The sequence below is a fragment of the Neoarius graeffei genome, chromosome 11, assembly GCF_027579695.1.
Source record: "Neoarius graeffei isolate fNeoGra1 chromosome 11, fNeoGra1.pri, whole genome shotgun sequence".
In the NCBI taxonomy this organism is placed as follows: domain Eukaryota; kingdom Metazoa; phylum Chordata; class Actinopteri; order Siluriformes; family Ariidae; genus Neoarius; species Neoarius graeffei.
The window spans coordinates 56,893,354-56,908,552 of record NC_083579.1 but is presented as its reverse complement, the minus strand read 5'-3'; the positions used below and the strand labels follow the sequence as shown (position 1 = coordinate 56,908,552).

General features: G+C 39.4%; 1 protein-coding gene across 5 annotated transcripts in view; it reads right to left on the bottom strand.

Annotated features, from left to right (window-relative positions):
- The window catches only part of ralgapa2 (Ral GTPase activating protein catalytic subunit alpha 2), a 233,987-nt gene that overhangs the window by 169,792 nt on the left and 48,996 nt on the right, over positions 1-15,199 (bottom strand). For all 5 annotated transcript variants that reach the window (XM_060934311.1, XM_060934314.1, XM_060934313.1 and 2 more), the window contains exons 2-3: positions 11,370-11,480; positions 3,693-3,742 (exon numbers count right to left, since the gene is read on the bottom strand). In XM_060934311.1, coding sequence (XP_060790294.1) covers positions 3,693-3,742; positions 11,370-11,480 — 161 coding nt within the window. The remainder of the gene's footprint in view (positions 1-3,692; positions 3,743-11,369; positions 11,481-15,199) is intronic.

The following is a 15,199-nucleotide window of genomic DNA, read 5'->3' as shown; positions in this document are numbered from 1 at the left end:
AAAGAAGGAAAAGAAAAGGAAAAGAAGAAAGAAAAAGAAAGAAAAAGAAAAAGAAAAAAAAGAGAAAAGAAAAAAAGAAAAAAGAGAAAAGAAAAAAAGAAAAAAGAGAAAAGAAAAGGAAAAGAAAAAAGAAAGAGAAGGAAAAGAAAAGGAAAAGAAAAAAGAGAGAAGGAAAAGAAAAGGAAAAGAAAAAAGAAAGAAGGAAAAGAAAAGGAAAAGAAAAAAGAAAGAAGGAAAAGAAAAGGAAAAGAAGAAAGAAAAAGAAAAAGAAAAAAGAGAAAAGAAAAAAAGAAAAAAAGAAAGAAAGAGAAAAAGAAAGAAAGAGAAAAAGAGAAAAAGAAAAAAGAAAGAAGAGAAAAAGAAAAGAGAAAAAGAAAAAAGAAAAAAGAGAAAGAAAATAAAGAAAATAAAGAGAAAAATAAAATAGAGAAAAAAATAGAGGAAAAGAAAGAAAAAGAGAGGAAAAGAAAGAAAAAGAAAAAGAAAAAAGAGAGAAAAGAAAGAAAAAGAAAAAAGAAAAAGAGAAAAAGAAGAGAAAAGAGAAAAAGAAAAAAGAGAAAGAAAATAAAGAAAGAAAAAGAGAAAAAGAAAATAGAGAAAAAAATAGAGGAAAAGAAAGAAAAAGAGAGGAAAAGAAAGAAAAAGGAAGAAAAATAAATAAATAAATAAATAAATAAAGAAAGAAAGAAAGAAAGAAAGAAAGAAAGAAAAGTTCAAGGCCATGATAATCCAATACATTTATATTATTTTCATCAGTTCTTTCTCTGTGGTTCTACAAATCGTAGCCCATCGTTAGATAAGGGCTGATACTACCGTGCTGATATAACATTACATTCGACTGAAAGAACAGCGAACAGACACAACTGAAGATGAAAAAGCAGGGCACGGTCATCTCGCAACAATCATCTGTCTCTGCGTAAGCAGATCTCTTTGGCATGCAGGATAAATGGCCACGCTAATCTTCGGCTGCATTCATTTTTACTGATTATACCCCAGAACTAGGGGTGGGCGAGCCGGGAAAAATATATCATATCACCATTTTTTCAGTGGTTGACGAGTCATATCACACATCACAATCTGTTTTCATGTCGGTTAAGACTATTTTGCAAGTTACTGAACCAACCAAACTAATTTCCCTGCTGAGAAAAATGTCTCTCTACAAGGAAACATAACCTCAAAGATAAAGAACAACAGAGACCACTTAGGCCAAAGTACTTCTTCAAATTAATTTTTAATAACGTGTTCTTACCAACAAACACTCATTTCTAAAATGAATGGGGGGGGGGGGGGGGGGGGGAGCATGGATACTGATTTTATTTTATTTTTTAATTGGGGGGGGGGGGGGGGGGAGTATGTCATCTCTTCTAATGTCTTCAGATTTTATGTTTAAATACTGAATGTATCCGCTAAGATGGTTTTACATTTTTATTTATACATTTTTAAATTAAGCGACAGGGCGGCACAGTGGTGTAGTGGTTAGCTACACCACTCGCCTCACAGCAAGAAGGTTCTGGGTTTGAACCCAGCGGCCAACGAGGGCCTTTCTGTGTGGAGTTTGCCTGTTCTCGCCGTGTCTGCATGGGTTTTCGTCCCACAGTCCAAAGACATGCAGGTTAGGTTAATTGGTGGCTCTAAATTGACCGCGAGTGTGAATGGTTGTTTGTGTCTCCATGTGTGTGTCAGCCCTGCGATGAGCTGGCTACTTGTTCAGGGTGTACCCTGCCTCTCGCCTATGGTCACCTGGGATGGGCTCCAGCTTGCCCCCCACGGGATAAGCAGTTACAGATAAAACAAAAATTAATCGACTTGTTTCACAGTTTTGCAAGCATTCTGTGTCGTGTTGAAGAATGGCGACGTCAGAAAAACACTCACGAGTTGGTGCGTCATACCAAGGATCAACTAATTAGAAGAAGTCGCTTAAAGCAGCCATGCTACTGGGTTGCTAACCAAACAGAGTTTGACAAAGTTTGTCAGTTTTGTATGACAAAGTTGTATGACCTACTGCAGGTTTAATTACTTAACAGCTAAGAAGCTGCCTTATAAACACATCAGCTTGGTATAAATTCATACAAAGCTACCCTTCATTACAAATCGATAAATATCGGTGTGACAATTTGATTCATTATAAATTCTTAAATAAACACAAAGCTTGGGCCTTAAATTAAAAAAAAAAAAAAAAAGATAAATTCCACACTGTTGCTTTTCATGCGCACCTTGAATTGGCTTCTATACAGTCAATGAAACCCGACCGCCTCTCCTGAATGACCTTTTCAGTCGACCTCTGTTGACACAATGCAAACAGTCTCCTTTATTTTTCAGCTCTCTCTGCAAATGTAACTAGAGAGGCCTGAGCCTGCCAGCCTATCCGACTGTTTGTACTGGAAACTAGAGCTGCCATTTCAGCCAAGTGAGAAAAACAGGAGATGACCGTGCCTCCAGGAGGCGCAAGAGAGCAAGAGACACCTGTTGCCTGAACTGAAACACCTTCACAATGTCCGACTGGACAAACAGCAAATCATGTTTTTACCAACATCGCTAACAGATAGAACTAAATACCATAATGTGCTTTCAGTTTTTAGAATCAAGTCCTTTTGATGCCCAAAGCAGAAACTGCTTATTTATCTAGATAAAGATAACTTGGACAAATGTCCCCCCCCCCAAAAAAAAAAAAAATATAGAGTGATTCCACGCTTATGGGTACTGAAATGGGGACATGAACTTATTTTTAAAAATTCATCTAAAACCATTTATTTTTTTTACCATCAGGTCACAAAACATGTAATCTTTAATGAATGATATGTTAAAAGATAACTTTAATTTTCTGAGATGTAATAAAAACATATTTATATGCCAAAGTCAGAACGTAACAGAAGTGTTGTGGACATATATATTCTCAATTTTAACAATGTAGAATTACTTTTTGAAACATAGGAAGGTGATGTTTTAGCAAATATAATTAATAAACGTGTAGTAGAATAAACATACACATTCTTTCAATAAGATTAACATGGTATATAGCTAGATTGTAATTAATTTGTAACAGACGCGAGATGGACAATCGTAACAGAAGTAATGTAACAGACATCATTTTGGAACTCATAGGCTTGACTTTGGCATATAAATATGTTTTTATTACATCTCAGAAAATTAAAGTTATCTTTTAACATATCATTCATTAAAGATTACATGTTTTGTGACCTGATGGTAAAAAAAAGAAATGGTTTTAGGTGAATAAGTTCATGTCCCCATTTCAGTACCCATAAGCGTGGAATCACTCATATTCATATATATATATATATATATATATATTTGCAGATATAAGGCTGCACATGTAAAGAAAATATAAACCTTGCTAGACAAATCATAACTTATCATTGGCGAGACGTATGAAAAGACCAGATTAATGTCAGACACTGTTTATCATATCCCAATGAGGAAACTGTGAATAACTGGACATCATTATTTCGTCAAGCCACCGTATTAAGTCACCGTTTATAGTGACAAAGTGCCATTTTCACTTCTCTTTAGTTAAGGTTTCAAGGAAATGAGTACAAAATGTACTATTAAACAACAAGAGCATGACAAAGGCTAAGGTTCAGCATGGCTAATACTACTTCACCAATAATGTTCTTCAATAAAACACTAGCATGTTAGAAAGCAGCAAGAACAAATGCTTAAAAAATATTACTTACTTCAAAAATAAAGAGGATGGAGTCCAGCTCCTCCCGATGAGATTTGTTCCCTAAAAGAGAAATGCAAGTTCAGCTCTCAAAACAAAACACTTCACTTTTGATGAGTGAAAAATATGAACAAAGTTGTTTGATTTTTGTTGGACAGAAATTTTTTTTTTTTTTTTTGCGGTCCGGTTTCCATCAAATCCTGTGCTCTGATTGGCTGGTGAGCAGGTCCGTATCCTACTACGGTACGGTCCCCAGTTACGGACCTCTGGCAACTCGCTCGTTCACAACAACAAACATAGTAGCAATTTTTGTCAACATTTATTTTCGCTGGGGCGGCACGGTGGTGTAGTGGTTAGCGCTGTCGCCTCACAGCAAGAAGGTCCGGGTTCAAGCCCCGTGGCCGGCGAGGGCCTTTCTGTGCGGAGTTTGCATGTTCTCCCCGTGTCCGCGTGGGTTTCCTCCGGGTGCTCCGGTTTCCCCCACAGTCCAAAGACATGCAGGTTAGGTTAACTGGTGACTCTAAATTGACCGTAGGTGTGAATGTGAGTGTGAATGGTTGTCTGTGTCTATGTGTCAGCCCTGTGATGACCTGGCGACTTGTCCAGGGTGTACCCCGCCTTTCGCCCGTAGTCAGCTGGGATAGGCTCCAGCTTGCCTGCAACCCTGTAGAACAGGATAAAGCGGCTAGAGATAATGAGATGAGATTTATTTTCGCATTTCTCAGGAGAATAGCATTAATTTTACAGCATGGATAGCGATAACGACAGTATTCCCAGCGAAAGCGAGTCTTACTACCCTGAGGAAGAAGAAATAAAAGAAAACATTTCAGGAGAAAGCTAAAAACCTGTAACTTGCTAACACTGAACAAAAACATGGCTGAATCCTGAATGACTCCTATTTGTATAAATAGGGGACTACATAGGCAGCAAAATGTAGTTTTTTTCCTGCCATGGAAGTGCACTTGCATACCGAGGAGGAAGCGATTTGCATTACAGCCGTGAATGAGGATTCAAAATGGCGGCTCGCCTCAATTTTCCCTTTCAGGCGCTCTCGTTTTCTGTTAGAATTTGGTAAAGAAAAAAATAAATATATTATTTACCAGCTTAAGGTCGGTCTGTATGGTGAAATACCGTGACCTCGGCCTTAAATACTGACCTCGGCCCAAAGGGCCTCGCTCAGTACTTTCAAGACCTTGGTCACGGTATTTCACGATACGGACCTCCCAGCTGGTAAATAACATATGTATTGTTTTTAACACACACTGACTGCTCTACCATCATTGGTGAGGTGGTGGTGTAAACCTGTACAAATTAATTATAAACCCAATACTAAATGAACAAACTTGTGTTATTGAACAAAGAATGGCATGTTGAGGTTCTCTGTACGGAGAGGTTTAGTGAATATTTCTGGACGGCGTCACGTGTGTCCGTGCTCTGTAATGGTCAGCAAGTGCTCTACCATGGTCGAGAACGTGGTAGAGCACTTGCTGATCGGAGCTAGCTCATCCTTCTTAGAATCCAGTTTGCCACTTTTGTTTACATTACAAGCCTATGTTTTTGAAAGCACGTGACCGCTGCTCTGTTAGCTCTCTTCGTGCATGCTCACCTCGCTGAATATTGACCCTTTATAAGAAAACCTTCACTAATAAAAAGCACACAATGTTGAATGCAATTTACCTGATATTTTCTTTCCTTCATTGCCGCCCAGGAGAAGGCTGAGGTCAGTTCCAAATAGTGGTGCGTGGCATTATCGGTATACCGATATATCGCAGTGCAGCTTGAAAAAGATACGCATAGCAGTACGATTTTGACGCATCGGTTCAGTCGGGTTCACTCGGGAATAGTTCGTCTAATCATGGAAACGTTGAAAACATTTGATCAACTGCTTTCGTTTTTTCTTCATGTCAATGTATAAATCTCGAATAATATAATAATTCGCTAGCGTATTTATTGTTTTTGAGACAATAAATAAATAGAAGGTTCCAGAATCCCTTGCTCGAATGCGAAAAATAGTTGCTTGGTCACGCTTTCAAAATGGCGGCCTCCGTCGGCGCCAATGACTACAAGTTCAACATTGTGAAAAATCCTAAGGGGAAAAAAAAGCTGCTGTTTGGTAGCACTTTGGCTTAATTATTCAGAAGGGGGAAAGCAGGAGCGAAGAAAACGTTGCTGGGTGCAAAATTTGTAAAGCTATAGTTAAGTGTAGTGGGGGAACAACTAATCGAACACCACATTTGAGATGCCATCATCCGAGTGTTTCGGCGTGCAGCACTGTTAATAGCAAAACCCCCATGGAATTATAAAAGACCGTGCAACAGACGAGCACTCCACATATTTCACATTCTGCGCCAAAACAACAAACTATAAATAATGCATTTTCTAGTACCAAGAAATACCAGAGTACATCTGAAAAAGCGCAACGAATCACTTCTAAAATAGCAAGATTCATTGTGAAAGACATGCATTCCACAGCACGGTGGAATCCAAAGAGTTCAGGGAAATGCTGGCTGAATGTGAGCCCCGGTATCAAGTGCCATCTAGAAAAACTCTCTCAGAGGTCGTCATTCCCAAGTTTATGAAGTTAAAAGCAGCTTACAACATGCTGAATTGGTAAGGAATTTGTTTTACTGCAAGCACAATCCGTTAATCACAATAACACACGTATGCATTAATTACTTACAGTATTTTATCTGATTCTGATTTATCATTTTGAATTAATTTGACCGTCAATAGGTAACTGGAATAAAACTTAAAACAAGTTGGGTGCTTTAAACAGCACAACGTTGCATTTCATTATGTGGTAGAATATATAAATCATAATAAAATCAGTCATTTAAGTATGCTGAAACCCAGTGTGAAGTTGACTTTATCTAGGGTAGGACATTATTGATGTTAGACAATCTTACATCTGGCTGGAAGTGACGGCCTTTTACTCGTGTTTTTCCATTCTTTACAAAAAGCTGCCAGATGTGTTGTGATTTTTTTTTCCTCTGTGCTCAAACATTACAGTGTTTGTCTAACATTATTTATTTTTCAAATGTGTGTAGAGGGCGGCACGGTGGTGTAGTGGTTAGCGCTGTCACCTCACAGCAAGAAGGTCCGGGTTCGAGCCCCGTGGCTGGCGAGGGCCTTTCTGTGTGGAGTTTGCATGTTCTCCCCGTGTCTGCGTGGGTTTCCTCCGGGTGCTCCGGTTTCCCCCACAGTCCAAAGACATGCAGGTTAGGTTAACTGGTGACTCTAAATTGACCGTAGGTGTGAATGTGAGTGTGAATGGTTGTCTGTGTCTATGTGTCAGCCCTGTGATGACCTGGCGACTTGTCCAGGGTGTACCCCGCCTTTCGCCCGTAGTCAGCTGGGATATGCTCCAGCTCGCCTGCGACCCTGTAGAACAGGATAAAGCGGCTAGAGATAATGAGATGAGATGAAATTTGTGTAGATTGACTACATTGTAATTTATTTTACACACAGGCTATTTAGCAAACTACGAGTACATGTAACTAGTTAAATAGTTAATAAATCACATTTGTTTAATAATGATTACATTTGTTTCCTTACGTAATTGTTTTGCTTAAAGAAATGCCATTCCTACACTAAAATACCATGATACGTACCATGATACGCTGATCATGTATCACGATACAAAAAATTCTCGTGATACCCATCCCTAGTTCCAAAGCATTATAACAGAATAACCATATGAAAATGGAATGGACTGGAAGGAATTTAAAGTATCACTACTTTGACAAAATATACATCTTCTATGCAGCACGGTAGTATAGTGGTCATCACGGTCACCTCACAGCAAGAAGGTTCCCGGTTCTAACCTCACGGCCAATGGGGGCCTCTCTGTGTGGAGTATTAGACTATTAACTTTAAATAAGGGAACTCCCAGAGCAAGGCTGAACATATTTCCTGACAGTTATGTCATAACTGAGCTTGTGCAAAAAGGGAGAGAGTATGAGTTTTAATAATTCAAAAGCTCACAGTGGTAATATTTAATGCCTGCCTGTCATTTAGAGCGATCAGCAGACTGATGCAAACAGTGGCGCACACTATGCAGGACATCTCATGCATTAAACAATACATGGATTTTAGATTTTAGACGCTTTCACGGAGGAAAAAAAAAAAAAAATCTCCCAGCCTTACTTGCCCAAAGGGCAAGCAGCACCCAAAACGTACTTGCCCGAAAAACAATTCCACTTGCCCAGAGCTTTATTTTAATCTGGAGAGGACAGAGTGCATGCATATATTATATATATATAAAAATAATATGTGTATGTATGTGTATATCATAAATCCACAAAACCATAACACCAATATATGCAGACACATTCAGAAAAAAGTTCTAGTAGTAGAAGAATTAATAATTTAGGGTATATTAAGCTGTAGTTTTTTGAAAGAGTATAATAATGCTGGAGCTTTGTTTCTGTTATCAAAAAGAACATAGTGCTGTGCAAAATATCACTGTGGAACCAGAGTGTAGAAATGAACCCACAGTTCAAGAGTGTTCTACACAAACACACTGATCTTTACAACAGCTGTACGCATGTGAAATGGAAATAAATCAACTAAGGCAGGAAAAACTATTTTGGATAAAATTGTTACTGTCCGTTACACACTTATTAACTGTGTGACTCAATTGTGCCTTTGAATCAAGAATAAATGAAAAGGGAACTGAACAGTAACTTTCTTGAAATTATTACAAGAATAATTATATTTACTATACAACTACAGCTACAACTGGAATGTGCTGATTGTTAGTTTTTAATTATTGTACCATCCACTATTAGATAAAATTAAAAAAATATATCTTACAATATTGTTTGAAAGTCTAGAGCAAGATATACATGTTATTTACCAGCTGGGAGGTCCGTATCGTGAAATACCGTGACCGAGGTCTTGAAAGTACTGACCGAGGTCACGGTATTTCAGCATTCGGACCGACCTTAAGCTGGTAAACAATACATTTTTTTTCCCTTTACCAAATTCTAACAGAAAACGAGAGCGCCTGAAAGGGAAACCCGAGCCGAGCCACCATTTTGAATCCTCATTCACGGCTGTAATGCAAATTGCTTCCTCCTCGGTATACAAGTGCACTTCCATGGGAGGGGGAAAAAAAAAAAAAAAACTACGTTTTGCCACCTATGTAGTCCCCTATTTATACAAAATTGAGTCATTCAGGATTCAGCCATGTTTTTGCTTGGCGTTAGCAAGTTACAGGTTTTTAGCTTTCTCCTGAAATCTTTTTTATTTCTTCTTCCTCAGGGTAGTAAGACTTGCTTTCGCTGGGAACACTGTCGTTATCGCTATCCATGCTGTAAAATTAATGCGAAAATAAATGTTGACAAAAATTGCTACTATGTTTGTTGTGAACGAGCGAGATGCCAGAGGTCCGTAACCAGGGTCCATATAGTAGGATATGGACCCGCTTGCCAGCCAATCAGAGCGCAGGATTTGATGGAAACCGGACCGCGAAAAAAATAAATATTATTTTACAAATAACATTTCAGATATTGTTTTAACAATAATAAGCATCACTGTATAAATGATAGAGTGTAAATAGCTGTGTAACTGCATGTCCTTGGGATTGATGAGACCCGGACGAGCGGGAATAAGATCTAGCCCACAGTTCAAGTCAAAGCCCTTTGAGAGTAAGTGCTTTGGCTTTCACAACATTCTGTTCCCAAAAGCTGATGTTGGAGAAAAAAAAAATCTTTACACGAAGAAGGTTTTCTTGCTTCTGTAGTTTTTTTAAAACTGTTCTGTGTTGGGAGTTTTTGGGAAAAAGAAGGCATATTCCAACATGTAGCTAACGCTAGGCCACAAATCTGCACTGTCACTCCAGTCATTTCAAGGAATTTTGCACGGATCGGAACCGCTAATAAACTCATTTCTGTGTATATCTATCATTCGCTTCTTTCTAACTAAGATTATCCAAGTAATCCGGTAGTAGAGCTTTATTTTTTTTTTTTTAGCTGCAGTTCTCTTCGGACAACAGCACCAGACATCTCCGCTTGGCTTCAGGATGCAAACAGCCAATCAGCAGGTCCCATACGTGTTTGCAATTTTTATGCCACGATTTACAACCAACAGGAGATGCCCTTTGTCGGCTGTCCACCAATCACAGGCTCCCGTACCACAATTGCGGTATGTTGATACATATTTAGAAAATAAAAATTATATACATCATTACGAAATATATGAAACCATAGTTTATTATTAACTCCAATCATGATATACAAGTTCCCAGTTTGACACCTGCCCGCTTCAACCGTGCTGTTGGCACACGATGTATTTGACCCTCGTCGCCCTTAGCCAATTGGTGCAATTACGTCATTACGTGGACCCCTCTGAGCCGAGCTTTTCCAGTACACTCAAACCTCACACATACTTCAATGAATTATAACCAAAAACAAGGAAATTGGAATGATTTCCTCAAAATATTTTTGTATATTTGTATATATTGTCGTGTTGATGAATAAAAATTTCAATGCATTTCCCGTGAAACGAGACGAGCTACTTTAGACTGGTTCCCTGCTCTCTTAGCGCCTGTGTTGCTTAGGTTGCCAGCACTAACTTTTGTCATCCGAGCGGACGATTACCATTAAAGGAACAGTCCACCGTACTTCCATAATGAAATATGCTCTTATCTGAATTGAGACGAGCTGCTCCGTACTTCTCCGAGCTTTGCGCGACCTCCCAGTCAGTCAGACGCGCTGTCGCTCCTGTTAGCAATGTAGCTAGGCTCAGTATGGCCAATGGTATTTTTTGGGGCTGTAGTTAGATGCGACCAAACTCTTCCGCGTTTTTCCTGTTTACATAGGTTTATATGACCAGTGATATGAAACGAGTTCAGTTACACAAATTGAAACGTGGCGATTTTCTATGCTATGGAAAGTCCGCACTATAATGACAGGCGTACTAACACCTTCTGCGCGCTTCGGCAGCGCATTGATATCGGAGCTCCGTATCAATGCGCTGTCGAAGCGCGCAGAAGGTGTTAGTACGCCTGTCATTATAGTGCGGACTTTCCATCGCATAGAAAATCGCCACGTTTCAATTTGTGTAACTGAACTCGTTTCATATCACTGGTCATATAAACCTATGTAAACAGGAAAAATGCGGAAGAGTTTGGTCGCATCTAACTACAGCCCCAAAAAATACCATTGGCCATACTGAGCCTAGCTACATTGCTAACAGGAGCGACAGCGCGTCTGACTGCGTTTGACTGACTGGGAGGTCGCGCAAAGCTCGGAGAGGTACGGAGCAGCTCGTCTCAATTCAGATAAGAGCATATTTCATTATGGAAGTACGGTGGACTGTTCCTTTAAAAGTTTTACTCGTCCTTGCACGGACTTTAGTTGTCTTGGACAATCGGACATGAAGTTTTTCGAGTATTGATAAGCCATTGTTATCTTTCGAGTTCAATGTCCTACCGGCACACAAACATACGGTATACTACAGCCAACATGACACCTCTTTTGTTAATTAAATGTTTATTAATTTCCTCTTTGATCAGTTCCATAGCGCTGTTCTAGATTTTCTTCGAATCACAGCTCCTAGAAACATCAGATTTATAGGTCTGTAACATGCTGAAGAGCGTACTAAAATACTTCACATCTAAACGCAGCATGCAGCAGAGAGCAGTTGATAGCACAAGACATCCAGAGGACGTTAACGCAAAACTTACCTTTTTGTTTCAAGTTACTTTCCAGTGTAACAAAATTTTCATAGAAGATAAAATAAATCTGCGAGCAGTTGGTCTCAAAAAAAGTCTTCAGTTCTTGTCTTTCAGTAATATCTGAAAAAAATACAAAGAAGCATACGATTAGGCAAATGGTCACACGCCGCAAAACATTAAATCCATTTCAATTCAATTTATTTATGTCGCACTGTTAACAAAATGTTACAGCAATTGTTACAATGCAGTTTTACAGAAATCTAGATATAGATTTAAACTGGTCTCTAATGAGCAAGACTGAGGTGGTGCTGGCAAGGAAAAACTCCCCGAGATGGCATGAGGAAGAAACCTCGAGACTTGAAAGGGAACGGGTCAACTTGTGGGGGAGAGCGGATAGTGCAAGTCATTACTTATCCACAGACGTATACTATAGAGAGTCATGTAGTGCTACGTGTTTCAAAAGGATCGATTGTAATCATCAGGGTTATTTTTGATTTCATTAGTTTTAAAGTGCATATCCTGGACCAATTTCGTTTTTTTTTTATATGAAAGTATGTCCCTTTACACACTCATCCAGAAGGGTAATTTTGCACAAGGTCATCTGTCTACAGCAGAAAAAAATAAAACAAAACACATCTGGAAAAATCCCAAGGGAGTCTGGAGCCAGATTCGTGACGTTACCTGCGGAAGCACCAGCAGGCTGCGCGAGCTTTGCACGGTTTCAGTGCACAGCCTGTGTAGACCAAGCGCTCCCATTTCTCTCTCATTGTCCGGTCTTTTGGAAAACGATGAGTACTAATCCCATCAAGATTGGTGTTGCTACACCCTCCTACCATACATCTGTTAACCATTTTAATAATTACGTGATAACGTTGAAGAAATTTGCAGAAAACCACCAAGTCGTTTTCTCATAAACAAACCAGCGCTGACGTAGGATTCAGAAGGAGGCGTCCTGCATGTGACGTCAAGAAAATCAATGTTTGCCGGGAAATCCAAATGCCAAATTTTTTCCGAGGCGGACCAATTCGCCTCAAATGCCTTGATTTCAACTGAATTCTTCTGGTATTGCGCAAGGTAAAAAAAAAAAAAAAAGGCACAAAATGCAGAATGTGACAGATATTTGACCAAAGTTTAATATAAAATAGGAGAATTACATTGATCTTGCTCCTGAATTTACCCGTGATATGCACTTTAAGTATATAACATCAAAGCAAAGTTATCCTCTGTTCAGGATTTGAACGTGACATCTTGGCAAATGGTAACAAGAATGCTCTGAGAGCACAATATCCCCCGCTATAATACAGGGGGCTGCAAAAGTAGGTATACAGTAAGGATTATACGTGAACAGCAGCAGAACGTCTACTTTCAGCAGGATGGGGCGCCACCGCACTTTGCACCCAATGTGCCTGTGCTACTTGACAAAGAATTTCCCAGCAGATGGATTGGACATCGGGGAGCCGTTGACTGGCCACCACGTCCGCCGGATCTCATGCCTACGGACTTCTTTTTCCGGGGATGTGTAAAGCCACGTTCTGTTGATGCCATGATTCAGTTCATACAGGGGGCGCACCAGGAAATTGATGCTGATCAAGACCTTTGTGCCAGAGTATGCGTGGGTGTCCACACTCGACTAGTGGAGTGTGTGAATGCCGGGGGCAAACAGTTTGAACGTTTGAGGGATTAACAGGTTTATTATTGATATGTTTGTATAATCAATAAAATAACCTTTTGTGCAAACGGTTTGTTTTTCGTTACTGTATACCTACTTTTGCAGCCCCCTATATATTGCAAACGAAATTGCAATATGCATATTACTGTCCTATAACAAAGCCTTTTACAAAATTTCGTCAAATTCATCCAAAAATTGTGAGAGGAGTTGATTTCAGAAGGTGAGAACCCTTTCTGGGACGGACTTTGCCATGACATAATCCCCCTTCGGGCCTTTTGGCCAGCGGGGGATAAAAATCGAAGGCGATCGAGTGCTGTATATTCCACACTACACTCAATCGCCTGCACTTTTCACCAAGATATCACAAAACTCTACCCGGTCAATACTTAATTTGTCTTCAACAATCTGCAATTATTGGTACTCGCACGCGTCACTTTCTCCTATGTGCAATACTGGCGCTTACGCTACACCTCCCTCCTCACACTAACCCCTGAGATAAACGCACGCACATCTCTTAATTACTTCTATTTTTACTTCCATTTTATATTTAGGACTTGGAATTTTTATATTGCTATACTGTTAAACTCCTGTAGGGCTCCAATGCTGACAGACTTGTTTCTGGTTCTCATCTCATCCAACGCATTTTATTGTAAAGTTGACCCTGTGTTAACATACATATGACCAATAAAACTGAACAAACTGGTTTTAGCAAATTGAATAAAATAGAGTATTTAATGGGTTAGTGTACACGGTTATCCAACAACTGGACACAATCTTTCTGGGTCCAGTGGACCATTAAGGAAGGCTCTAAAGGTGAAGCTTTATGTACAGTAAACTCTCTACAAAGATCAATCCCACTATATAATCTCCTCAGTGTGGTGATCTGATAAGTGATTCTGATACAAAGCTCAGAAACGCAGGAGTAAAACATGTTCAAACTTTAATGGACAAATTTGTTATAATGATAATGCATAATAAACTCAAAGCTACAGAAATGAGTGAATGTTATCGCTATATCATCGCACAGCAATATTAGAACAATACACTGGTCAGCACATGTGGAGAGCTTGGGAATTAAGCTAAGAGAGGTGAGACTGAGATGGTACGGGCACATCCTGAGAAGAGATGCAGAGCATGTTGGAAGGAGAATGTTGAGGATGGAGCTGCCAGGCAAACGAAAACGAGGAAGGCCAAAGAGGAGATGCATGGATGTGGTGAGAGAGGACATGAAAGTGGCAGGTGTGGTAGAGAAGGATGTGGAAGACAGGGAGCAGTGGAGACGAAAGATCCGCTGTGGCGACCCCTAATCGGGAGCAGCCAAAAGATGACGACGATGACACTGGTCAGTAAAATGTACTGCAGTTAGATAAGCGGCGTCAACAAATTCTACAGAATAGTGGTTGTCAAAGTTGGTTCATTGAACCACAGACAGGAAGTCTAATGTTTGTGGGTGTTTTTTTTTTTTTAAACATTATTTACAGTGGTAGAAATCACAAACTGAAACTACAGTATTTGGTGTTTGCTGTGCATGATCCCTTTGTATAGCAAAGGATTCAAATGAATCCCAGAGAAGTTGTCTCAGCATGTCCAGTACACAATGGACAATGTTGTATAGCCTGCTATTCTGAACCTGAACAGAGCATCGAGATCTGGAGTCACGAGCAGGACACAATCCAACATGGGTGTGGACGTTAACTGCTTAAACGTTTAACAGTACAAAGCTAGAAGATCATAAAACCCGAGGGGATATATATATTAGGGCTGTAACGATACACCCAACTCACGATTCGATTCGTTTCGCGATTTTTGACCCACGATTCGATACGCCCACGATTTTTTAAAAATGTTTTTTTTAAAGTAGTAAATTTGACTTATTAACATTTACTTACTTACATTAACTATTTAATAACAAATAATTCAGACCACTGCAGAGAATGAGTAATATGTATGCAAAAATGAACAAATGTATATCCAAAGATTGTTTTATTTCTCAAAATAATACTGTTGAGCCGGAAGCTCTGGTTTTTTTGGTTCTGAAAAAGTCATTTTTCCAAATCGTGTAAATCCGTTAAGATTTTTTTGGGAGGGTGGCTCTCTCACTGTCTCACTCTCATAGGGCCAATGATTTTCTGTGATCGCGGAAAACAGATGGAAATTACGGAATTTTTAT